Genomic DNA, 26,311 nt, shown 5'->3' with positions numbered 1-26,311 from the left:
TTGATTTGCTGTGGTGACCCCTGAAGGAACAAGTCGAAAGGAGAAGAAGATTCATATAAGCATAAAAGTGGAGCAAAGAAATAGATACAACCACAATGCAAGACTATCATTTCATTTTGACAAAGTTTAAAATGAACTTTACAGATAAGTTGTTGTTTTACCTTTTCTGCTGCAATTATAATCAAATATCTTTCATTTGTAATTTGTTCTATATTAGGTCTTTCCTCTGGACTATCTCTGTTTCCTCACTTGTGACCTGGGCAGTCTGGAGTGTAAAATCAAAAGGCCCCCAAACCTCAAGGCCTCACTGTCAGCACCCAGCATGCCTACTCAGAGGCAAAATAATGCCGTTGAGAACCTGGTAGCACGTTTCAATGAGGTAAGTGTTTATTTGTTTTTTTGTGCACATCACATGTGAGTAAGTCTATGTGACTACGCCCCTTGGTCTCAGTTTTTACGACTACCAATGATTTATACATTGAAATCACTGGATGATCAACATACATTTAGCAAACTTTGTACTGACGCACAAATCTGTACTTCCTTAACTGAGTGCCTTGAAAAATCAAAGTCAAAATACAGGAATGAAAAGAACATTATCACTACTGAATTACTAGTGAGAAAAAAAACCTTATTCAGGTATTTGAACATGAAACACTGAAAAGTGCCTCTGCTCATGTCGTACCACTATAGCTTTACTGTCAAGCATTAGAACTGTGTTTGTGATTTAACATGAACTTAAAAGGTTCTGCGGCATAACAGACCAGTAATTTTATTTTCCTCCATGTGCCATGTTGTATTCAGTGAGTGAGTCATACCCAAACATCAGCCCATACTGGACTCGCACACACTGCTGTCTACACATCCTCTGTAATTTGAGTTAGCTAATATTCCGCTCTCATGCATTGTGCTTTTCAAGGGGTTTGACTTCTAGAGTAAACAATCAGAATTCTGTGCTAGTATGATAGAGAAATTGAGAGGGATAGATTGATTAGAAGTGATGTCATCTTTAATTTGCGCGCCTTGTACGTCAGCTGGTTTTCATTTAAGTCAACAAAAGGGAAGAGAGCAAGCGAGACACAAAAACATGTGCATTGCAGCCATATAAGGGTACAGTGGAGCAAGAGTGAAATGACAACAGTAATTCTCCCTGAGAAGACACTGTGAAATGGCTTTGTGTTATGTACCATATTCTGATAAACTGATTTCCTAAGAAAGATCCTTAAATCCTTTTTTGTTCTCTTATTTAGGATATCTTTCTCATTAAATCATGATTAACTTGCATTAATTTATAAAATATAATGATGAGCAAGAATATGGCAGATGATTTTCATTGTTTGATGAGCTACGATTTTGGTTGAAATGAAAGTCAGTAATAGCTGATTAAAACCATGGTCTAATGAGGTTTTCAGATGTGATGGGGGATTGTATGTTAGTCTATAAGTTTTGCTTTATTTTTTAAATTATTATTTTTATGCCTTCGTCAAATCACAAATAATGTCAGGAATTAGTTTTCTGCTTTTATTTTTCAACAATCCCAACAGCATACATACTGGGTCTCAGTATATACATGCTCCAAGCAATTACATTTAAACTATGCTTAAAAAAACTATATGTAAATATGGATTGTCTTTTCTTCAAAGACATTATCAGTTTTAAAGTTGCACACACAGATACGATTGAATACCTGTCCGAATATCGTGCTTTAAATATTCTGCCAACTCGTTTTGGAAAGGATCAAATACTTTGAAATCAAATCTCAGTGAGATCAGTACAGGTCTGATTTATTTCTTTTAATTTGATGGTAAGTTAAAATCCCATTTACTAAAAACTTTTAGTGGCTTTGATCTTGTTCACTTTCTAACTAAGTATGGGTGTAAAGGATTAAGCCAGTACAACGATAACACAGCAAAAGACTTTTGAGGCTCAGCAGTTTTGATAGGTACAGTATGTGCTCTTGCATTGAGTTTGTAATTGTTAATTGTCAACCTTGGTAATGTAGTTCATGTATCAAGGAGACCGGACATGCCCAGATGAAGACAGAGAGACAGTCTGTTAGATAGATGAGCACACAAAAATCAAAGGTGAATCAACTTGTACTCAACAATGGTTACGTGTATCCTTATGTCTGTGCATGGACTTTTTAATCATACAAATATTAATGAAACATGCTGTGTGTGAGGGTGTGTTTTGCATTATCAAGTTAATTGAGTTTATAGTAAAACTCTAATATTTTGAATGTATCTTTATTTTATTTTAATACACCACTTACTGCAATTTCGCATCCTGTCCATGATGTTACATTTTTTAAACACTTTCATCATCTGGAAAATCAAAAGTTGTGGCAACTCTCACATGGTAATGTAAAACACACATTGGCTTTACAAAGATACTTTGCAGGCAGTCAGAATAGTTTAGAACTGCTGATATAGCTTTGCAATATTTCCTAATGCAATGTTTGATAGCAGACTTTCCAACCCAAGGCACATCCACCCTGGCACATGCAGAGAATAGGAGTAAAATATAAGGCAGGATTGTTTTTAAGAAAGTCTCCTACAAGAGATTGTAGCAGATAAGTACAGGTGGGATGTTGATGAGCAATAAATATACAGTAACCTGACCAGCTTTGGGGGTAAAAAATAAGTAATAATACTGTATTGGTTAAAGTAAAAGAGCAAGTGAAATGAGTTATTCCTTTCTAGTAGTGAATAGATTTTATTATTTTTATTTTGCATTATGAAGCTATTCCCTTCACTACACTTGAAACCAAAGTCAAATAGGAATTCCATTAATGCTGTTGGAGTTTGTTGTGAACTTCAACAGAATTCAATATGGCATTAGCTATGTCTTCTCTGTCTGGACAGATCATTGTTCTTGAAATTTAATACAGCCCACTGCTCACATGCCCAACACATATCTTTTAGGCTAACTGGCCAGCAGTTGATTTGAGCACCATTTCCTACAAGAGCATGCTCCTATTTGATTGTGCATGAGTTCCAACCCTTGTTCTGCTTGTTCCACTGCTACAATGTATAAAGCACCAAGTCATTTGCATAAAGGCTTTGTGCAGGGGTGTGGGAAAGCCCAGGTTTTTTTGCTTATGTTTTTCTATTTACCATGTCAAAAATTACTCGAATGAGTACAAAAGAGACACATTAAAGTAACTTTAATGAACAAGATAGTTCCTGTCCATCTTTGTCCGTAAAACAGAGGCTTAATCTTTTTTGTTTCAGATTTTTGCTAAAAGGCAAAATGATAAAGTTTAAAGCTCTATACAACCTCGGCAAAAAAGAGGTTCAGCATAACAGTTATCTTAAGAAAATATTTATTTTGCAGACGTTTTGGAGAAAAATGAAAGCTTATATCTTTTAATGTTTTTCAAAAGTGTCACAAGCACCAAGATTTTCTGACTATTTGGAGTCTCATCACTAGCATGTCTATATGCTAATGTGTGAGACTGATGTGTGAGTACTCATGGTCTTATGCCTATTGTATTTGTTTAAGTAGTCTCTACATGGACCAAAGATTTTGGAGGTGTTGTGTAATATACGATTGTTCAGTGATCACTGACAGCTCATGAGAAAAACTAGGAGTTGAAAAGTTAAATATTACTTTTTATAAAGTGTCACAACGCAGAAAAAAGCATAACTGTCATATGTGTCTGTCTCTCTGCCTCTGTGCATGTGCATCTTCATGGCTTTATTAAGTTCTTGTAAAATCAGATTGCAGTGGTCTTTACAGACCATTACATACATAGTACAACGCAGTAAGACAAGGCAAGGGCAAGGGCAAGGCAAGGGGATGTTTTCGCTTCTATAATTACACAATGTGCGTGTACGTGCGTGTGCATGAGTGTGTGTGTGTGTGTGTGTGTGTGTGTGTGTTTCAGTGAGTTTTTAATTCATCCGTTTTTTTAGTGATATACCAACTGTACATTTTATGGACTTATCCAACTCTGTTCCATACAAAGATATCCCCAATAAACCTTCAATTAACTCCTTCGGCTAGGCAGCGTGTAATATCATGAGAAGGCTAGAGAGGTGTTTCATTTAAAGAGAAAGTAAATTAAACCAATTGGGAACGGAATATAAGCAGTTTAGTCTTGTATATATATATACCTTTTAAATCAAAATAAACAGAATCCATGTTCCATGTTCTGTGCTTCATATGTTCTCTCTTAAAAGGAAATACAATCAGCCAAGAGATAGGAGCTTAATTACAATTGCTATTTACCATCTATACTTGGTACACTTACCCACAGGTGAGTTCATGGGTGACATGGTTGGTCCTGGCTGCAGGGTCTATGGAGGAGAAAAGAGATGTTTTCTCATATCTGGTCCATGTTGCAAAATGCTGTTGGAGCTTAATTACAATTGCTATTTACCATCTATCCTTGGTACACTTACCCACAGGTGAGTTCATGGGTGACATGGCTGGTCCTGACTGCAGGGTCTATGGAGGAGAAAAGAGATGTTTTCTCATATCTGGTCCATGTTGCAAAATGCTGTTGGAACATGGGAAACTACAATGGTGTCATGGAGTTCCTGGCTGGACTCAGGTTTGTAATGAACACACAGACATGGATATATATAACTATTTGTGGTTAGAAAAGCATATAAGCATATAAGCAAGAATTTGATTTCTTTGTTAAACATCTCGCAATCTATTTTTATTTCAGGTCCCGCAAAGTACTGAAGATGTGGCAGTTTATGGAGCAGTCAGACATTGAGACCATGAGAAGTCTTAAGGATGCCATGGCTCAGCATGAGTCTTCTTCTGAGTACAAAAAGGTTATTACCAGGGCAGTCAATATCCCAGGATGCAAGGTAAGTTTCACTGTTTGACCAGATGACATGTTTTATATCTATACATTTTTCAGGATGGTATAAACTCATATTTTCCCCATCATGTTCAAACATCATAGGTGGTGCCGTTCTGTGGAGTTTTTCTGAAAGAGTTGAGTGATGCATTGGATGGAACAGCAAGTATAATCAGCTTCAAGCCACCTCTTGAAGTCACAGAGGACTCAGTAGAGGTACTCTAAAAGCCATGAACATGCTTTCATACATGCACAATTAACCCAATCACTAATAATAAAGTTTATTATGCTTTACTTTGTTTGCCCTCCTTGCTCTAGTTTGTGTCTGACTACAGTGGCCAGCAAAACTACATGTCACGTTTTGGTGCGGATGGTCTTCACATACCAGAAAAAGAAGCAACTGTCAACAACATCCTTCAGATTATTAGGTATACCGTATGAATCGTATTTTGTGAGTGAGAACACAATAATGGGAAATTTTACCGCATGTCATGTTTTGTCTCAGATTTTTGTTTAATTCGTTATTTGTCCTCTTGACTACTCACCTTCTTTTACTTAATTTTTCTTTCTTGCCAAATACATATTTTCTTTTCCTGAGCCCAGATCATGTAACCGCAGTTTGGAGGCAGAGGATCCTGATGAGGCCTGCACTAGTCCCTCTCCTAACGGCTCTTGTCCATCATTCAGAAACAACTCCTTCAGGGAACGTTGCCGCAATCAGTCAGTACTTGTTTTTTAATCCTCAAGTGAATTGTGTTCCTTTGTTCCTCATCGTAGGATACCAAAGTACAACTGTTGGGCGTAAAGAAAAAAAATTTTTGTTGTACCAGTCATTAATGTCAAACTGGAACAGCATTGTATGGAGTAAAAAAAAGGGGTATGCGAGATGTATCTTATAAAGCCCTTTTCAGCACTCCGCAAGTCACCTCCTAAGGATGTTTAAGCGCCATGGGCAACTTTTTAGATCTATCACTTCTTCAAGGCTTTATGAGCAGATATGTTGTTAGGAACTGGGACTCTTCCTGTCGATGGCCTGTTTCTTATGTTATTAATACACAGTCAGACAGTGTAAAACTTAGTGGTCTGTTACATTGAAATTTATGAGAACTAGAATTAGCTGATCTTCCAACTTTGAATAATAGCACTGGTGTTGAACAGAATCTCTGCTTTAAGGACGGTGACACCAGTGGATGTACTGCCAATTAAATCGCTTATGAAACAATGGAGAAAAATGCTATATTTTGGTTTACATAAAACTTGCTATTGGTATTTTCTTTGTTTGGTACTGTAAAGAAAAGTTTATATCTGCTTCATTTTACCAAACATTTCAACCCTCAGTGTGCATCAGTAATATTTCACTTGGTTGTTTTGTATAAGTGGAAATGTGATGATTAACAAGATGCTCACGATATTCTGAGCTTTGTTTGAGTCTTCCTAGATATCTTTCAGTATGCAGTTGTCAGTCATAAACACTGGCACACAGTAGTGGAATCTTGAAAGAAGGCATTTGGAGAATGTTATGGAAATGAGACGATGTTCAAGTAAACATTTGAGTCAGACAAAAAGAAGGAATCAGGTTAGTTCCGAGTTAGAGCAGGAAGGAGCACAGGTCTGGTGCTTTTCAACAGTGATGGCAAGTAACTAATTATATAAACTGGGATTTGGACATGAACTTACGGTATTATACACAATAGATATACATTATCACAGGTTTGATCCATTGTGAAACCTGAATAAGCATTTGTTTGCTATTGTTTTACTGTAGATGATGATATCATGTTGACGAAGATTATTGTGAATTCATATAGTTTTGGTCAGGCTCATTATACTGCTTTGAAGCTAATTGTTTTGATATTTTCCAACAAACATCTGTTAGACTTTAATGTCAAAGCCTCTGTCTTTTCCTTTTTTTCCACTTCTCCTATTCTGGTTCCCTTTCATTTAAGTCATTGCAGGAATTAGAGCATGCCTTGCAAGTTTTTATAAAGAGTTCAGGAGTTTGAACTTAAATAGCAAAAATAGATGGTTTCATAAGTTTGCTGATTAGAATGGAACCTTTTTTAGTTGGGGAATAAATTTGTAATTTCAAAACAAGATGCTTTTCAAATGTTATACTTATTAAATATTAATAAATATTAACAAGCAGATATCAATATACTAAATATACATATTCTACAGTCCACAAATCGAGTCAGCATACTTCTTTAAAGTGTGAATGGTGTGCCAAATTAAAAGAAAAACCTTCTTTGCCTGAGGAGTGTTTAAGACTCGCGCATGGTCATAACTTTATTAACTAAATTGTGGATTCTAGCAGCCGTGATTCAATGTGGTCTCTGAGAAGGGAGGTCAGCCTGGCGGGCTTCGCCCTTGTGAGGCTACAGCATAGCATTGTCATTACATGTATACAAGTACTCTACGAAGAGAATTTTCATTCCAGGATGACGTAAGTAGCATTTCTCTTGTATTGCTGTTGCTTTTTGCCTTACAGTGACTGTACCCTGACAAGGAACCAAGCAGAGCATAAGACAATGAAGGGTCATGTTTGGCCTACATTAGAACAATGTTAATCATGCTTTCAGGTCATTTCAGCACATCATCATCACAGAGACATGGCAATAACTTAAAGAAAGACAGTCTGCTGTCTTTCTCCCTGATAATTCCCCCCCTCCCCCAATCATCAGATTCATGGTTGGAGACTTGTCAGATTCAGAGGGTGATCTGTCATCTGAGCCAGCAGGGAAGGAAATGGAGTTTCATGGGACTGACGAAACCTACAGAGCTTTCAGTCATGGCACCGAACTAATCCCCTGGTATGATTTTTTTTTTATAGGAACATAATATGGAATGCTGATGATTAAAGAGCAGAAAAAAATGTTTAAAATCAAAAATTCAATCATAGCCTCTGTGGCATATATATTGTACTGTGAGGGTTATCTTAATCAAATTGTGGTACATTTGAAAAATGCACCCTCTAACAACTTCAAAAGTCACATCCTGCTAATGGCATTGTTTTATTGTATTCTGCTTTAGGTATGTTTTGTCAATACAGCCAGATGTTCACCAGTTTCTGCTGCAGGGAGCCACAGTTATCCACTATGATCAGGACAGCCACCTCACCGCTCGTTGTTTCTTGCAACTGCAGCCTGACAACACAACTCTTACTTGGGGTAGATAATAGAAATGCGATTGTTTTTATTTGAAAGTCACATTAAAATGTTTAAGATAATCATTTTACGACATTACATACACAAAATACTTTCCAATTGTGTTTGAAAACACATAAAGGAACAAGTTTGTTTTAACACAGAAAAAGCATATGACAGGGTGCCAAGAGAAGAACTCTGGTATTTATGCGGAAATCTTGAGTGGCAGAGAATTATATCAGACTGGTGCAGGACATGTATGCTTGCTGTGAGACAGTGGTGCAGAGTGCTGTAGGGGTAACAGAGAAGTTCAAGGTGGAGGTGGAACTCCATCAGGGATCAGCTCTGAACCCATTCTTATTTGCAGTGGTGATGGAGAGGCTTACAGATGAGGTTAGACAAGAATCTCCATGGACCATGATGTTTGCAGATGACATTGTGAACTGTAGTGAGAACAGAGAACAGGTGGAGGAAAATCTAGAGAGGTGGAGGTATGCTCTGGAAAGGAGAGGAATGAAGGTTAGTTGCAGCAAGACAGGGTATATGTGTGCAAATAAGAGGAGCCCGGGTGGAACGGTGAGGCTAGAGGGAGTGGAGATCAATTGGAGGATTTCAGGTACTGAGTGTGGAAAAGAGGTGAAGAGACTGGTTCAAGCAGGTTGGAATGTCAGAGTACCCCTGACACTACAGAAAAGTGTCAGGGGTACTATGCGATAGAAGACTATCAGCGAGAAGGAAAGGCAAGGTGTACAAGAAAGTGGTGAGACCAGCGATGCTGTATAGTTTAGAAACAGTGACAATGACGAAAAGACAGACCAGCTCTGCCTCCTGTCTTTTCGTCAGTCTGGCATTTCGTAACTGTTTCAAGGCCGTAGACTCTACAGCCTAGAAATAGGAGGCAGAGCTGGAGTTCGCAGAGATGAAGATGCTAAGGTTCTCTTTGGGAGTGACCAAGATTGATTTGATCAGGATTGAGTCTATCAGAGGAACGGCACATGTTAGATGTTTTGGAGAAAGGGAAGCCAGACTGACATGGTTCAGTCGTGTACAGAGGAGGGATAGTGAATATATTGGTAGACTGATGCTGGAATTGGAGTTGCCAGGCAGGAGGTCTCTTGGAAGACCAAAGAGAAGATTTATGGATGTAGTGAGAGAGTATATGAAGGTAGTTTGTGTGTGAGAGGAGGATTCAGAGAATGGGGTTAGATGGAGAAGGTTGATTCGCTGTGGTGACCCCTGAAGGGAAAAGCCAAAAGGAGAAGGAGAAGAAGACAGGATTTCAAATACAGCTGTTGGTTAGATCAGACATTTGCTGTTACACATCCACATTAAGGCTAAACTACTTGTCAACTAAATGTCCAGTCATTACTTATCTTAAATCAAATGCAAGCAGCCTATGCTACCAAAAATATTTCATGCATCACTGTTAAAAAAATCTAAATATGTTTTTCCCATTTAAATTCAATGCTAAAGTGAATACCTTTTAAAATTGGTTGTAGATATGTTTATATATTTGTTATTATGCTTTTTCTACCATGTCATTCATTTTATGGAAGGTAATCCTCAGAGCAGAGGGGCTTCGCACTCAGAGCAACCACTTGGATTGGGACAAGCCGTAATGGTGGGGCTAGCAGAAGGCCTGCTGGACCTGGGAATTTGCAAGGTTTGTTTTTGTTTTTTGTGTTTTTAAAAAAAGGATTTGTTGCTCTGAAAATATGTATAGCTATATCAATGTCGGCGGGCAATGATTGATTTAGTTATCAATACTCACTGCCTGTACATTGGTGTTCAACCTGGTGGGTGAGAGGGTAGCCTCCCGCCGCCTTCAGGTCCCCACCTGAAGGCGGCGGGAGGCTACCCTCTCATCCACTTGGTTGAACACCTGGTTGGACAGACTCTGACTGTTGTTTGTGGCTATGCACCCAACAACACTCAGTTTACCCACCTTTCTTGGGGTCCCTGGAGGGGCCACTATAGAGCATTCCTTGCAGGGTCTCCGTCATTCTACTGCGGCACTTTAATGCTCACATGGGCAACAACAGTGTGACCTGGACCTGGACCCCCGATCTGAACCCAAGAGGTGTTTTGTTATTGGACTTCTGTGCCCGTCATGGATTGTCCTTAACAAACACCATGTTCAGGCATAAAGGTGTCCATATGTGGACTTGGCACCAACACACCTTAGGCCACAGTTCTTTGATCGACCTACTGGTTGTATCGTGTTACTTGCGACCACATGTCCTGGACACTCAGGTGGAGAGAGGGGCGGAGCTGTCAACTGATCACTACCTGGTGGTGAGCTGGCTCTCATGAAAGGATGCTGGTCAGACCTGGCAGACCCAAAGGAGGAAATTTAGCAGAAGGATGATTGACTAATTTAGTTTTTGAATAGTATGCTGGTTAAGATAATAGGATAATACAATTGCAAAGATCATTGTGTTTTTATTCAAATTCAGGCAGTGTTTCTAGGTCACCAAGGAGTGGATGTTCATGCTGTTTGTTTGCAAAATAAACTGAGCCAGATGACGGTGGAAGAGAATGGTCTCAGTCTCCTTTATGGTCTCAGTACCACTGACAACAGGTTTGTGTCTCGGCAACTCTGGTACCATAGTATAAAAAGACAGTTTTTGAAAACTACTGTATTGCTACCCTACTAACTGTTGAGAAGTTATTCGGAAAATATTTGTAGTTTTTATACATATTTTGACAAATTTCTTGACCATGTTCAACAGACTGCTACACTTTGTGGCTCCTCACCACACTGCACAAATGCTCCACAAGGGCCTGTCAGAATTAGTAAATGCAACGAGGAAATTGAAGAAGTTTCCTGACCAAAGGTTACAATGGCTAAGGAGGCAGTATGTCAGTCTGTACCAGGTATGTGTATTTTGAAATGATCAATTTTGCCTTATCAACATTTAATTTCAAGATTTAGACATGGATAGAATTGTATAAAATGTTTCAAAATCCAAAATCTGTTCCCCGTTTTGTTAAATACACACACACAAATGAAAACTTTTAACTGTCGACTGAAAGTTTTACGAAAATCAAAGATTCTGAAGAAACAAACAAAAATCTGGTTTCACAAATTTCCCCTGAAATAAATGTGTTTTTTAAGATTGAGTTGTCTTGCTCTGGATATTTTTGCTGTCCGTTTAATCCTCTGTATATATGTGTTTGTCTGTGCTAGGAGGATGGAAGATATGAAGGCCCTACTCTAGCCCAAGCCATTGAGCTTTTTGGTGGGCGGAGATGGAACACAGGTGGGAGTGGAGAGAAATCCACTGTGCAGAAAAACAGTCCTCTGAGCATAAATGACAAAACCAAGAAGAAAAAGAAAGCTCTTGTCAGGGTCAGTACATTAAACAATATTTTGGAAGTCATAGTTTCTACAATATTACAGTAGATATATGTAAAGAAAAACAATATTGTATTGATTTTGAAAAACTGTATGTTCCCTATTTAACTTATGAACTCCCAGATTGAGTCTTAGGTTCAATTTTGTTTTTAACCAAACAAAGGGAGATAGTGGGGATGCCACAGATGATGAGATGGTTTCCAGGAAAACACTGAGCTGCAAAGAGGGAATGCATCGTAATGGACCAGACTGTGACAGCATTGACCAAGATGATTCAGGTGACATGCCATAGATCTTTCACACATTGAAATTAAGAAAAAATTAAGATGTACCAGGATAATCATCACACAAGTTATTATTTAAGGGTCTTCGTTCCTACTTAAATTATTGTCTTTATAGAAGAGAGCTTCCCTGGGCCATTCTCCCTTTCATCCACAAAGAACCCGGGATTGTTTGCATCTTCGGCTCCTCCATCATCCTCTTCCTCCATTATGGCAGGGACTAACCAATCCCGTCCACAATCATATCCCGTCCTTTCAGGGGCTTCCAAGTCACAGCCAGGGTATGTGTGCTATTACAGAAGAAGTGTTATTCTCGCCCTGCATAGAAAATTAATTCTCACCTGTTGAGCAAATGAATGCATCTCATGTTTTCTTTGTGGATTGAAGGGCATGGAACAGCAGATCTTGGCATGGTCGGGGTAAAGGTTGCTTCAAAGGGTTCCAGAATCTCATTATATCCGACAGCACCATGAGTTTTATTGAGTTTGTTGAACTCTTCAAGTCATTCAGGTAGATATGCATCTTTCATTGAACGTTTAATTCACTTTCAAGTTAATGCCCTGCATGTAAGAAGAGATATCAGCTTGTATTAATGTAATAGTATATATATATATATATATATATATATGTTATGAATTATATAATTTCTTACCATGCTGTACAAAACATCATGATGGATTAAACATTATTTGTAATGCTGGTGTTATCTTCTCATGCCGTGCAATGAAGTAAATGTGTTTTATCTCTGTCCTGTGGTTGTTATCTAACGTCCCTGTATTATGTAACTGTTTTATTTATAGCCAAAGCAACTGAGACAAGTCTGTTAAAATAAATTCAACAAGTGCTTCAAGTTATCTAGCCTATGTGGACTTTTTGAAATATAATCAATACTATTTTGCTGTTCCAGTAAGGAGGGAAAGAATGAATCCATACAGGTTGGCGAAACAGAGAGATAAATGTACAACAGGTCCGGGTACTTAAGGATAGAAGGGGAAATGTATTGACAGATACTAGAAAAGTGATGGTACGATGGAAAGAGTACTTTGAAGAGCTGATGAATGTGGAAAATGAAAGAAAGGCAAGGGTAGAAGAGATGACAATTGTAGACCACAAAGTAGCACAGATTAGTAAAAGTGAAGTGAGGAAGGTATTGAAGAGGAAGAAGAATGGAAAGGAAAGGCTTTGGCTCCTGATGATATACCTGTGGAGGTCTGGAAGTGTCAAGGAGAGGCAGTGGCAGAGTTTCTGACTAGATTATTCAACAGGCTCTTAGAGACTGAGGAGATGCCTGAAGAATGGAAATGAAGTATGATGATGCCCATATTTAATGTGCAGAATTGCGGCAACTATTGAGGGATAAAGTTGATGAGCCATACAATGAAGTTAAGGGAAAGAGTACTGGAAAGTAGACTGAGAGCAGAAGTCAGCATTTGTGAACAGCAGCATGGCTTCATGCATAGAGTACCACAGAGCCAGTATTTGCTTTTAGAATGTTAATAGAGAAGTACAGAGAAGGCCAGAGGGAGCTGCATTGTGTTTTGTAGATCTGGAAAAAGCATATGACAGGGTGCCAAGAGAGGAACTCTGGTACTGTATGAGGAAATCTGGAGTGGCCGAGAAGTATATCAGACTGGTGCAGGACATGTATGCTCGCTGTGAGACAGTAGTGTGGTGTCCTTTTGCGGAAACAGAGAAGTTCAAGGTGGAGGTGGGACTCCATCAGGGATCAGCTCTAAGCCCCTTCTTGTTTGCAGTGGTGATGGACAGGCTGATGATGACGTTAGACAGGAATCTCCATAGACCATGACGTTTGCAGATGACTTTGTGAACTGTAGTGAGAGCAGGGAACAGGTTGAGGAAAGTCTTGAGAGGTGGAGGTATGCTCTGGAAAGTAGAAGAATGAAAGTTAGTCACAGCAAGACAGAGTATATGTGTGTGAATGAGAGGAACTTGAGTGGAACAATGAGGCTACAGGGAGTGGAGATAAAGAAGTTGAAGGATATCAGGTACCTGGGATCAACAGTTCAGAGCAATGGAGAGTGTGGAAAAGAGGTGAAGAGACATCTTTAAGCAGGGCGCAGTGTATGGAGAAAAGTGTCAGGGGTACTATCTAAGACTATCAGCCAGAATGAAAAGCAAGGTGTACAAGACAGTGGTGAGACCAACGATGCTGTATGGCCTAGAAACAGTTGCAGTGACGAAAAGACAGCAGGCAGAGCTAGAGGTCGCAGAGATGACGATACTAAGGTTCTCTTTGTGAGGGACCAGGATGGATAGGATCAGGAATGACTCAATCAGAGGAACAGCATATGTTAGATGTTTTGGAGAGAAGGTACAAAGGAGGGAGAGTGAATGTATTGATAGATGGATGCTGGAATTGGAGCTGCCAGGCTGAAGGTCCAGAGGAAGACTAAAGAAAAGATTTATGGATGTAATGAGAGAAGATATGAAGGTAGTTGGCGTGAGAGAGGATGATACAGAGAATAGGGTTAGAAGGAGAAGGTTGATTCGCTGTGGCGACCCCTGAAGGGAAAAGCCAAAACAAGAGGAAGACTATTTAGCTTTTTCAATACTTTCTTGTTATGTGCCCTTTTATAAGAAAAACAGATCATTTTTATACCAGTCTAACTATTACTACACTGCATCAAGTTATATCGTGGTCGAGATTCTTGATCCTTCTTGCAGACTCACAACCTACAGTTAGTGCCTGAACAAATTAGTTGTAGGTAAAGTGTCTCAACCCCAAAATGAAACTTCTAAAAATAGAAAAAAATGTTTTACTTGGAAAGCAAAACATTTCAGAAAATCTGCTTCAGAGTGGATTTAAAACATTTATTATTAACAATTTGATATGTATTTTCTCTTCAAGTATCCGAAGCAGAAAGGACCTGAAGGAGTTGTTTGACACCTTTTCTGTGCCATGTAGCCATTCCGGCCCGGAGTCAGCTCCTCTCTACACAACCCTCAGGATAGATGACCGGGATACAGGCCTACAACCAGACCTGGGTATAAGCTGCAAATGAAAATATGTAGGCAAGCATAACTGTTGTTGCTTTTTGTCTTTATTTACTTTTTCCTCCCATTTTAGATCTACTAACCCGCAATGGCTCTGATTTGGATTTGTTAATCCGGACAAGGCAGCAAATGTCAGACAACCAGAAACAGATCTCTGATGCCATTGCAGCAGCCAGTATTGTTACCAATGGGACAGGAGTGGAGAATGCATCTCTTGGTGTTCTGGGACTGGCCATTCTTCAGCTCAATGATTTCCTTGTCAACTGCCAGAGAGAGCATCTTAGTTATGATGAAATTCTCAGCATTATTCAGGTATTGTTGGGCTGAGAGGGATAGAAAACAACTGCATGTGTTTCTCATGTCGGGAGAGGCTAGGAAATACCATATACAGATAAAGTAATTGAAAAAAATGTTGTTGTCTGGTGCAGAAATTTGAGCCCTCAACAAGCATGAGACAAATGGGTTGGATGTCCTTTGAAGGCTTCACCAGGTAGAGTAAAATATCATCGTAACATTACGCACGAGAACGCAGCATTTAGTCACAGTATGTCTTGAAAGATGTACTGTAATTTCTGGACAATTGAGTGCACCTGAATATAAGCCTCACTGGCAAATAGATAAATAAATATATATGTATGTATGTATATATAGGCCGCACTTGTCTATAAGCCGCAGGTGTCCATATTGTAACATGACATATTTACACAGATCTTACACAGAAACATTTTTTTAACTTTTAATTAAAACCTACGTCTTCCCCTTTTGGCTTTTCCCTTCAGGGGTCGCCACAGCAAGTCAACCATCTCCATCTTAACCCTTAACCCTCTGTATCCTCCTTTCACACAAACTATGAACTACCTTCATATCTCCTTTCACTACGTCCATAAATCTTCTCTTTGGTCTTCCTCGAGACCTCCTGCCTGGCAGCTCCAATTCCAGCATTGGTCTAACAATATATTCACTATATTGTTGTTCTTCTGATAAACTCATTCCTGATCCTATCCATCCTGGTCACTCCCAAAGCGAACCTAGCATCTTCTTATTTGCGACCTCTAGCTCTGCCTCCTGTCTTTTGCTCATTGTAACTATTTCTAGGCCACACACCATTGCTGGTCTCAGCACTGTCTTGTACACCTTTCCTTTCATTCTGGCCGATAGTCTTATATCACATCGTAGCCCTGACACTTTTCTCCACCCATTCTAATCTGCTTAAAGCCGTTTCTTCACCTCTTCGTCGCTCTGGACTGTTGACCACAAGTACCTGAAATCCTCCAACTTCTTGATCTCCACTCCCTGTAGCCTCACCGTTACACCCGAGTTCTTCTCATTCACACACAATTATATGACTGGAAAGGGTTTTTTTTTCCAAACAGTGCCTGTAACAAGGTTGGTGAAAAAGATTATTGATAAAAAACACAAGGAAAAGTCCATCCATCCATTTTCTATCCCCACTTTGTCCTACTCCAGCTGATCGCTATCTTTGTCTCCCTGCACACTTACACCATTGAAGTTCTTCAGTGTCGGAATTGAAAGGCCTCAGAATTTCACAGTAATTTCATCCATGTGACAAGGCTGGATGTTTTGGCGGCATGAAGCTTGTTAGCCCAAATACATCCATAAATTACCCACATCATTGTTTAAGCCACAGTGTTCACAGTGTGTTAAAAAAATAGTGGCCTATTGTCCGGAAATTGCGGAAACTGTAAAAGACGTGACACTGATTCAAGAACAGAGCAAAACACATGTCAATGTTAGAATCTCTTTATCCTCAAAGACTGATAAAAGAAATCTTATGAATATTTTAAAATCTAAATTGCTTGTAATTTTACTGTTATCCTCGTCAGGTGGCTGATGGACAAGGAGAACTTTGCCTCATGTAATGAGGAATCCCAAATGAAACAGGAGGAGCTTCAGTACCCTTTGTCCTATTACTATATTGAATCTTCTCATAACACTTATCTGACTGGGCACCAGCTCAAAGGAGAGTCATCTGTTGAGCTGTACAGTCAGGTAATCTACTATTTGCAACAAATTGTACTCACTAAGCCCCAAATTATTTTTCCTTTTTCTTCTAATTCTGACCCGCTATTGGTGAAAATCAAGGTGCTCCTGCAAGGTTGTCGGAGTGTTGAATTGGACTGTTGGGATGGAGATGATGGCATGCCAGTTATCTACCATGGACACACTCTGACCACCAAGATACCTTTCAAGGTTAGAAATCAGTTGATAGCTAAATTCAGAAAGTAGCTGATCATTGACAGAAAAGTTTACTAGTTTCACTTACATTTCTGAACGTATCAAATCAATTGGAGAGCAATGTGTAACATTAGTTCTGAATAATCACACAATATCAGTTTATGTAGGAAGATTCATATTCAGGTTATCATGTTAATCCAAAGTTTTATGGAAAAGACCACTTTGATTCCCGTGGTTTATGCTGAGTTATTTCTCTTAGCAGGTTTGGTATTGTAAATCTAATTCATAGTACCTTTTACATTTTCAGTGTCACATGTTTGACATGTGTGTGTTGTGTCTAAGAAAATTATCTTCTCAATGTTTCTGCAGGATGTGGTGGAAGCAATTAACCGATCTGCATTTGTCAATTCTGACATGCCAGTCATCCTTTCAATAGAGAACCACTGCTCTATTCCACAGCAACGCAAGATGGCTGAGATCTTCAAGGTATCTAATGTTCCATTATTTACTCAATTATCACAATCAGTGTCAGTATGTTTTTTTTTTTTTTTTTTTTGATTTGCTTTTCACTTTAAACGGTCATCCATGTAATAATTGGTACAGAAGTTTTTAGTCCTACTTGGTTAATAATCATACATCTAAAAGTAACACATGCAGCTGAAACTTTATTGACATTTTTAGACTTGTTTGTGTGATAGAAACTATGATAGTGTTTAAGGGTCACGCCTAGCTGCAGCTTCTTTTAGAAACAGTTTGGATCACCATTCATTTGTTTTATTTGTCCAGATTTGGGCATATTACTTGACTATCTCCAACTAAACAGTCTGCTTCCCTCTCTTCTTCTTTCTGTTGTATACACATTTCCACACATTTTTAAGCAAGCCAGATACATCAATATCAATGTGCTTTCATCTAACTAGACTTCTGAGCATTCCGTCCTCTCTGGAGACGGACCTGATAAAGATAACGTTCATGCTCAGATAGCTCTTTGGCCAAGGCCAGCCAACTGTATATTCACCTTGGGTTTGTGTGTTTGCAGTGCTGTTTTGTGGTGATAGAAGCAGTCTAATTTTACTGTTGAGAAGGGTTCCTTTTCAATTTCTGAACTTGATTTTTCCTATCCTGCTCTCATAATACATTCATTTCAGGCTGTATAACCTCACATTACTGGACGCAATTGATGAACGTCTGTCTGTTGTTTCTCACCAATCCCAAGGCGGTGATTGGTGATCGTCTTGTGACACGCTTCCTGTTCGAAAGTGACTTCAGTGATGACCCCCACTTGCCATCACCACTACAGCTCCGAGGGCATATCCTCCTCAAAAACAAGAAGCTCAAAGCCCATCAAGCCCCAGTGGACATTCTTAAACAGAAGGTGATGAAAAGACAAAGAAATGTTTTCTGTGGGAATGTGCATAATTCTTTTTCTATGCATGGTTCTAAAATGTATTACGTTTATGCTTTACGGACTTAACAACACTAATAATTTCAGCAGAGCCATTATTTAGTAATATATACCTATGTGTTCAGGTGTAAGTATGCACTCACACCAGTGTTTTATTGTGCTCACAGTGGATTTACAGCATGTAAAATCTTGCATATGCACATTTGTAAATAAGGCCTGATAAAAGCGACTTGCCCTTCAAAATATTTGTCCTGCTCTTACTCTATACTTTCTCTTATTTTCCAGGACAGACATCAAATAACTCCCCTTCAAACTATGTATATTTACTTGTTTTGTAGGCTCACCAACTTGCCCATATGCAGGCCCAGGCCACCAACGGGTCACCAGTGGTAATGTCACCTGGAGGTCATGCAAATGAGGAGGAGGAAGAGGATGAAGATGAATACGACTATGACTATGAGTCTTTATCAGACGGTAAGAGAAGTTGCTGTGTTTGAAAAACATATTTATTAACATTGATGTTCAATTGAAAAGCACTCACACATTAGACCATAGAATGCTGTTTTGCTGCTCTTGTGGGCAGTACGCAAGCAGCTGTTCTAACACTTTATTTACAACACTGAAAATGTAAAAGGATTAATTTCATCGAAATATATTTCCTATTTTTAACGAGAGTGGACACTAACCAAAACTGATGGCTTGTGTGGCAAGTATTGACACCTCACTCCTCTGCATGGTTAATTAAACAAGAAAGGTTTTGCAACAGACACCAGGACACTAACTGCTAATACTAACAGCTAACTGTTTTTTTCTTGCCTCAGCTAAAAGCTGGAAGCAATGCAGTTTGTGTTATAAACTTTCAACTTTAGTTTTGACAATTTATGCAAGTGGGTGTTACTGTGACATGTCTATTATCCAAAACCCAGAATTGCCTTTTCTGCATCTTATCCATTTACAATGACAACGACAACAGAAAACTTGAATTTATAATTTATACTCTTATTTAGCGCTTATCTTGTGTTTGTTTAAATTCTACTTATTAGGCTGCATAATTAATAAAACAATATTTAATAGAGTCTTATTTAGGATGCTAGTACTGTGTTTATAGTAAGGGTTCCCTTGATTTGAGTAGTGAATACCTGAGTATAGTCTGGTGACTATTCTCAAAATTAAGAGTGAGATAAGTCTGTAAAAAAATACACCCAAAATAAATCAAACCTTTCACTTCAGAGTGTATTTGAAAAGTTTCACCTCTCTTCTTCCTTCTTTACTTTATTTGCCTGTGACCTTGCCAGGGTAGGGACCGGCCCATCAGGGAAACAAAACAAAGCCATCTGGTTTCTCAGGCCCTATGTGGCCCCCACACCAAACAGACCAGGGGAAACTACTCCTCCCCGGTCCCAGTTCAACTCTCTCTGAATCCCTGCCCTCCCCTTATCACTGTCGCAAAAACCATCGTAATGAATAAATAAATGAATAAATAAATAAAAAATAACCATAACAACAAAAAAAGGGGTCCACTTGAAACCCAACAGTATAAACTCTCAAGTTGCCGCCATTTCAGTTTACACCCCCGGACCTCACCTCTTATCATCTCAGTCTGGCCAAAGTGTCGTCTTTTTGGCTGCTACGGATATGTTTCTTTTTGTTTTTCTCCATTATTTATCTCTTTTGATTTTTTCAAAAAAAGTAGGAACTCCCTGATGTTGCTTACTGCCGTTAGTCTCAGCCAAGGCCTTATTTGTAGACTTTCAAGTAGAAAGATGCTCATATCAAATAGTAACAAGTTGTCGAGGATGTAACTTTCTTTAAATATCAATTCATATTTTATATCTGATTGGAGGATTGTGAGGAATCACAAGATAATGAGTAATTTTCGAGGAATATATGGGAAAACAGAAACTAAAATAATTAGGGAAAAGGATGTTCATATGAGTCTTTCCTTTGTTAAAAACTTTGCACTATGTTTGCCTTTATATGGGTTCCAACCCTAGCACAACAAAACACAAAACTCTCATCTGCTGTTGGCAAATTGGTAAGTTGATATTACCAGGTCTTGATTTCTTTTTTAATTAAACTTTTACAGATAACATCCTGGATGACAAGCCAGAGGGTAAGAGCTCAGCAGACAGAGAAGAGCAAACTAATGATGAAATACCCAAGCGAATGAAGAAGGGTGACAGCACCACTCCGAGCAAAGGAAAGGTGGGGAGTCCTAATGACCTCATTTTCAGTACTGACTTGTCTGTTTTTGTATCAATGATTATGTATATTAAAGCTGTCCAATGAACAAATATTCCAGTGGTTTGTGTCAGTCCTAAGCAAATTTACCATTTTGGTTTTCTTTGACCTCTTTTTGGCTCAATTTTATCTAAGACATATGAAATACATTAAGGTTTGAAGATACATGTATCTTCAAAGATGTAGATGGTTTCTTCAAACTTTGTATGCTGTAGTCACATTTCATCGAGATATAGATAACAAAAATTGACAAACAACGCAATTACATATACTATAATAATCAGCTTTATCCTGCTTCTGTACTGTTACATGTCTGTTCCAGTGGTTTGCCTCGTTAAATAAAATGCTAACACTCCTACTGACTGGCTGTACCTGTAGGTATTTGATATGGAGCTTGGGGAAGAGTTCTATCTTCCTCAGAACAAGAAGGAAAGTCGACAAATTGCCCAAGAACTGTCAGACCTTGTCATCTATTGCCAAGCAGTGAAATTCCCTGGTAAGGAAGGTTTTTAAAATTTTATCCAACTCGAACATAATTCTTTTTCTCTATGTACTTCTTCTTTTTAGATTATTTTAAGTACTGCAGTAATTTACTCATATTACGTTACTCATTCAGAATTAGATTACCATCTGTAGGACCCCTTTTTCAGTTAGACACAATTTATGTTTGACTTTATTCTTCATGTACATGCTATCATCTTTCATCATTCATTTTTTTTCTGTCTGATCCTTCTTTGACCATGTTTTGATTTTTTTTTTATTAGCAAGACATTCTACATGATACACTACACTGTAGGATCCTCACAGTGGTCACCCACAAGATGATGAATTTCTTTCTCCCCATGGGAACAACGTCATAAGTGTATTTTACTGTCAGTCCCAGGACAACAAGACAGCAACAGCACAACAGCACAATTATCCAGTAGAACGTTATGTTATTTAACAATGAGCCGAGCCCTGAACAAAGCTGCTAGTTGATAGTTGATAATTTCAAAATTATAGATGATATTTTTCTGGAAACTCGTTGATGCTGTATGGTTTAGAAACTGGTACTTAAAAAAAGACAGGAAGTGGAGCTGGAGGTAGCAAAGATGAAGATGTTGAGGTTGTCTTTTTGACTTACGAAGATGGATATGATCGGGAATGAGTCCATCAGATTAGTATCAGATAGTATTCAACCTTCCAGATGAATCCTTTTTGTTCACAAAAGTATATTACACTTTGTCTTCATTCCACAACACTATTATCTAAAATATGGTCTTTCTTTTTTTTCCCTGTTTATTAACGCAGGCCTCTCCACCCTGTCGCCAACAAGCTCTGGCAGAGGGAAGGACCGTGGAAAGAGTAGGAAGTCCATATTTGGCACAGCTCCCAATCGCTGCAACATGACAGGAGAGGTCACATCCCAGAGCCGAACCCCTGGGAAAGGTACAAAGGAGCAAGTGATAGTGATTGCTTGTAGGAGTACATGTAACTATAAAAAGACGAGGAATGTATATAGGAAAAATGTCATATTTATGAGTTTCAGGAAGACTTCACATCAGTTTATGGCTTAGCTTCTGACATCCACCTATGAGGTATACCCCAAAATATAGATTTAATTCAGTTTCTGAGTAGCTATCATTGAAAAAGCAAATAAAATATTCGAATTCATATTTGTATTAGCATTCATGTAAATAAACAGTGACATGTAACTGTAATAGGGTATTATGTCTATATCTGTATTTGAAATAAAACGAGCAAGCCAGGTGATGATTATGGAGAGGATTCATAGTTTTAGTTTTTAGTTAATGGAGAATTCTTTCTCTTTGCTCCGTCGTCTTTGCAGTAGGTGGTGCTGAGCGGCTAAGCTGGGAAGAGCAACAGATATCCCCTGTTCTCAACCCCCCAACCTCCCTCAGTGCCATCATCCGTACACCTAAGTGCTACCATATCTCCTCCGTCAATGAGAATGCTGCCAAGCGCCTATGCAGACGATACTCTCAGAAGCTTATCCAGCACACTACCAGCCAGCTACTCAGGACTTACCCAGCAGCCACTAGGATTGACTCAACAAACCCAAATCCATTGCTCTTCTGGCTCCATGGAATTCAGCTGGTGGCCCTCAACTACCAGACTGATGGTGAGATGATGTTGAGAAAGAGGTTATATATATCAGTGCCACTACTGGGTTTGTGTCCCTAGTGTTCAGCAAAATCACTCCCTAAGTTGTGCTTTAAAAATAAGTTTCATTCAAATAATTTTGCTCAAATATATCTCCCAAGATAATTCAAATATTCTGTGCTTGAAAAGCTGATGGTACTTTGATTTGACTGAAATCCTTTTTTTTCTCCTAGGCTTTTCCTTTCTCTGTATTCTTTTTGCTTTTTTAAACTTTTAATGTTCTCTCCTTGCTTTCTTTATGCTTTGTTCCTTGTCGCTGTCTTACATTTTTCACCTCGCTGTAAGCTGTCTCATCCTTCTCTGTCTTGCTTAAATCAGCTGTTGTATTTGTATCCTTTTTAAACTTGACATGAAGTTATGTTGTGCCTCCCATCTGCTTTGTCCTGATTATTCCTCGATATTTCATTACTGCTTGAAATTGAATGTCCTTATTTTTTCATTTGGAAGGAATGGGCCAGAATTAGTCAAGACAGTAATATAAATCAACCTGGATAATCTACATTCTTAATTGTTTACCTTTTTCCTTTACAACTTTACAAAATTTAACCTAACCCTAATCCTTATTTTATTTCACTCCCAGACTTGCCAATGCAGTTAAATACATCATTGTTTGAGGCCAATGGTGGCTGTGGTTATGTACTGAAGCCGGCTGTGCTGTGGGACCGTAAGTGTCAGCTCTATCAACAGTTCTGCCCAATGGAGAGGGATTTTGAGAGACTGAGCCCTGCTGTCTATTCACTCACTGTGAGTTAAATTCACATAATTATTTCATGATGGACTATCGTCAATAGCTTCCATCTTTATTCTCAGTCTGGTCACGTCAACTTCAGATTTCAGTCCTTTTTTTTTTTTTTTTTGAGTGAAAAGTAATACATTACCTCTTTTTTTAATGTTCCCCCTTAGAACACCTTCATGTTTTGGTACGTTTTTGTTCAAATTTTATTTTGTATTTGCAAATTAATTTTAGCTCAGATCTTAATGAGCTTGCTTGTAAAAACTAGAGTCCATATGTAAAATCACTAAATCCCCTAATTTTTCCTGTTATAGCATTTGATGAAAGATTTGCATTTTAATTTGGCCTATCTTTTGTCCCACATTGCTGTCACAATATCAGTGCCATTTACACATTACTCATATTAGGTCATTTAGGTATGTTTTGACAGTGTGATTGTAAAGTGACCCATATAAGTCCTTTATTTTTTGGATTACAAAGAAATGAATAAGTACAGATCCTCCTTATATCCCTGAATTACATTCTGTCCATGCTTGGCCTTAAACCCACCCTCTGTGTCTCCAGTGAGTGTATTCATTTTTCAACCGTAACTTTTCATTGCTTTTTAGGACTCACTGCATATTGCTTATGGAGCCCCAGTTACGATTAAAGCCCTAATTTAGAATAAAGGGCTATCCATATTCAACATAATGTGGTCTATAATTTTTACATTGCTGTTAGTGGGTCTGTCGTGACGTTTTGTGATAATGTAAGGAATAATAGCTTAATAATAGCTTAATAGCTTATAATAGCTTAATAGCTTAATGCTTTTACTGCCCTTACCGACCTTTCTGAATACTCATCTGTTAGAATCAGGAATATAAACAGGGGTATCATGTAATAATGATAAAACATGGGTCTGTGAATAAGAGAAACAGATATGAAGGCTGAACACAGGTCAAATCAGGTCTGCAGATCAGTGACTGCATCGATTGCTTCGATTGTAAGACCTGTCTGGGTTTTCATCAAATTAACTACAAATATTCTGCATTAATGTCAACCAAAGATTTTCATCCTCGTCATTATTGTTTCTGATTAGTCCTGTCACACTTCTCTCAGATTGTGTCCGGCCAGAATGTTTGTCCCGGAAACAGTACTGGGAGCCCCTGCATTGAGTTGGATGTTCTCGGCATACCCATCGACAGCTGCCACTTCAGAACAAAGCCCATCCACAGGAACACACTGAACCCTATGTGGAGTGAGCACTTTCAATTCAGTGTTCACTTTGAAGAGATGTGCTTTTTGCGCTTAGCAGTAGTAGAGAACAACAGCTCCCAGACAACAGCTCAGAGAACTCTGCCTCTGAAGGCACTCAAACGTGGTATGATCTTCAGCTACAGCAGTCACACCCTGATTAATCTAAGATGTTGAATTGATTTCTTTTTTAAAGCTCACCAGCTATTGTTATTGGATATAGACTCAAGCACAGTTTTGCAAAACTTTTATAGATATAATTACCAGATTGTTGGATTATGTGTTGTCAAAATCTTTTTCCCTGTTGTTTTTCAGGATATAGACATGTCCAGTTGAGGACACAGCACAATGAGCCCCTAGAAGTGTCCAGCTTATTTATCTTCAGTAATAGAACTGAAGACTTTCTAACGACAGGCACTACTCCTTTGTCCCTGGTAAAACCCTATTTCTGCCATATTCCCAAATCTACACAAGTCAAAGTAAATGCTCAAATCAGGAAACATGTAGGGACACACTGCTCAATTTGTCTCTGCTTAGGACAGCTTATAAAAGCTGTGCAGGCATGGTTTGTGATGTAATAAGTACAGTAGTTGTAATTCAAACATTCAACAAGGATGAAACATTCAGATTTCATTATTTCATCTTTTGGTTACTTACTGAATGTGAACCCCCCATTCTAGTTCAAAAGTATAATTATCTATTACATTATAGCAAAATTATCTTATAATAACGTTACTTGATCTTCTCCCTGCTGTCCACATAGCTGTTCAGCTCAGAAGAGAAATGTGTGCCCCAGCAGCACAAAGTAACTGTTCATGGAGTTCCTGGCTCTGAGCCCTTTAAGGTGTTCTATATTACGGAGAAGACCACAGCCAAACAGCTGTTGCACACAGTCAGTTGAGAAATATATTTTCAAAATACCTAAATCATGTTTGTGATATCTCTCATCATACAATATTTCATTATTGAATTGGTCTTTTTTTCTACCACATAGATCACTGCATTTGAAGGAAACCCAGTTGATTATTTCTTGTGTGAGGAGAGGGTTCCCTTGATGAAGGACCGCAGTGAAATTAAGCGTGGTACTCAGCATCGCCCCCTAATTCTTGAGGAAGTGGTGGTCAGAGTAGTCCATAGCTGGGACAGTGGAGAGGGTTATGTCGGAAGGATCTGCCTCAAATCAAGAGAGGAGGTAAACCCTGAAATCTTGGTCATCTGACTGAGGTTGGATGTATTCAACAAGTGGCATTCATTACATTTTTAGGAATTGACAATTTCTTTAAAACAATGTGGTCAATAACTAAGGACAATTTGATGCAGTACAATGTACTTTTATTTATTCATTCATTTATTTGTTTGTATATTTGTTTGTTTGTTTATTGTTTGTTTTTTGCTTGTTTATGCCTGAAATTAACATGTCGTGTCAGCTTGCCCATGGACTGCGACTCCACCCTGTGGTTGTATCAAGTACTCAAATGTTAGGAAGGCTCCTAGTAAGAGGGACAAAGAAGAAATTTTTTCCAAATAGAGATAAGAATTTGTATACAAAAAACACAAAGTACCACAGATGCTTAAGAGCTATGTTTATTTATTGGTTCTGGACAGAACTTTAAATAATACAGCAACACTTTTTTTCTCTGTGTTGATTAAAATCAGCTATTGCTCTTACCACTGTTTAACATCTGGATCTACATAATACATGTTATGTTGATTACCACAATTGA

General features: G+C 38.5%; 1 protein-coding gene across 6 annotated transcripts in view; it reads left to right on the top strand.

Moving 5' to 3' along the window:
• Positions 1 to 26,311, top strand: part of plce1 (phospholipase C, epsilon 1) — a 79,061-nt gene that overhangs the window by 47,386 nt on the left and 5,364 nt on the right. For all 6 annotated transcript variants that reach the window (XM_086139893.1, XM_086139894.1, XM_086139898.1 and 3 more), the window contains 32 exons: positions 218 to 379; positions 4,413 to 4,558; positions 4,679 to 4,826; positions 4,925 to 5,035; positions 5,138 to 5,247; positions 5,423 to 5,539; positions 7,501 to 7,629; positions 7,850 to 7,986; positions 9,519 to 9,625; positions 10,419 to 10,543; positions 10,695 to 10,839; positions 11,153 to 11,314; positions 11,484 to 11,598; positions 11,720 to 11,882; positions 11,989 to 12,111; positions 14,471 to 14,607; positions 14,690 to 14,928; positions 15,045 to 15,106; positions 16,461 to 16,626; positions 16,720 to 16,827; positions 17,182 to 17,298; positions 18,029 to 18,187; positions 18,556 to 18,691; positions 20,304 to 20,422; positions 20,837 to 20,954; positions 21,749 to 21,886; positions 22,287 to 22,580; positions 23,202 to 23,365; positions 24,453 to 24,714; positions 24,903 to 25,021; positions 25,351 to 25,479; positions 25,582 to 25,779. In XM_086139893.1, the coding sequence (XP_085996019.1) occupies positions 218 to 379; positions 4,413 to 4,558; positions 4,679 to 4,826; positions 4,925 to 5,035; positions 5,138 to 5,247; positions 5,423 to 5,539; positions 7,501 to 7,629; positions 7,850 to 7,986; positions 9,519 to 9,625; positions 10,419 to 10,543; positions 10,695 to 10,839; positions 11,153 to 11,314; positions 11,484 to 11,598; positions 11,720 to 11,882; positions 11,989 to 12,111; positions 14,471 to 14,607; positions 14,690 to 14,928; positions 15,045 to 15,106; positions 16,461 to 16,626; positions 16,720 to 16,827; positions 17,182 to 17,298; positions 18,029 to 18,187; positions 18,556 to 18,691; positions 20,304 to 20,422; positions 20,837 to 20,954; positions 21,749 to 21,886; positions 22,287 to 22,580; positions 23,202 to 23,365; positions 24,453 to 24,714; positions 24,903 to 25,021; positions 25,351 to 25,479; positions 25,582 to 25,779 (4,665 nt within the window). The remainder of the gene's footprint in view (positions 1 to 217; positions 380 to 4,412; positions 4,559 to 4,678; positions 4,827 to 4,924; positions 5,036 to 5,137; positions 5,248 to 5,422; positions 5,540 to 7,500; positions 7,630 to 7,849; positions 7,987 to 9,518; positions 9,626 to 10,418; positions 10,544 to 10,694; positions 10,840 to 11,152; positions 11,315 to 11,483; positions 11,599 to 11,719; positions 11,883 to 11,988; positions 12,112 to 14,470; positions 14,608 to 14,689; positions 14,929 to 15,044; positions 15,107 to 16,460; positions 16,627 to 16,719; positions 16,828 to 17,181; positions 17,299 to 18,028; positions 18,188 to 18,555; positions 18,692 to 20,303; positions 20,423 to 20,836; positions 20,955 to 21,748; positions 21,887 to 22,286; positions 22,581 to 23,201; positions 23,366 to 24,452; positions 24,715 to 24,902; positions 25,022 to 25,350; positions 25,480 to 25,581; positions 25,780 to 26,311) is intronic.

Source organism: Fistularia commersonii, chromosome 32 (genome assembly GCF_037954325.1).
Source record: "Fistularia commersonii isolate RoL2024-O1a breed Wild chromosome 32, RoL_Fcom_v1.0, whole genome shotgun sequence".
In the NCBI taxonomy this organism is placed as follows: domain Eukaryota; kingdom Metazoa; phylum Chordata; class Actinopteri; order Syngnathiformes; family Fistulariidae; genus Fistularia; species Fistularia commersonii.
This window is presented reverse-complemented; position numbering and strand designations above follow the sequence as displayed.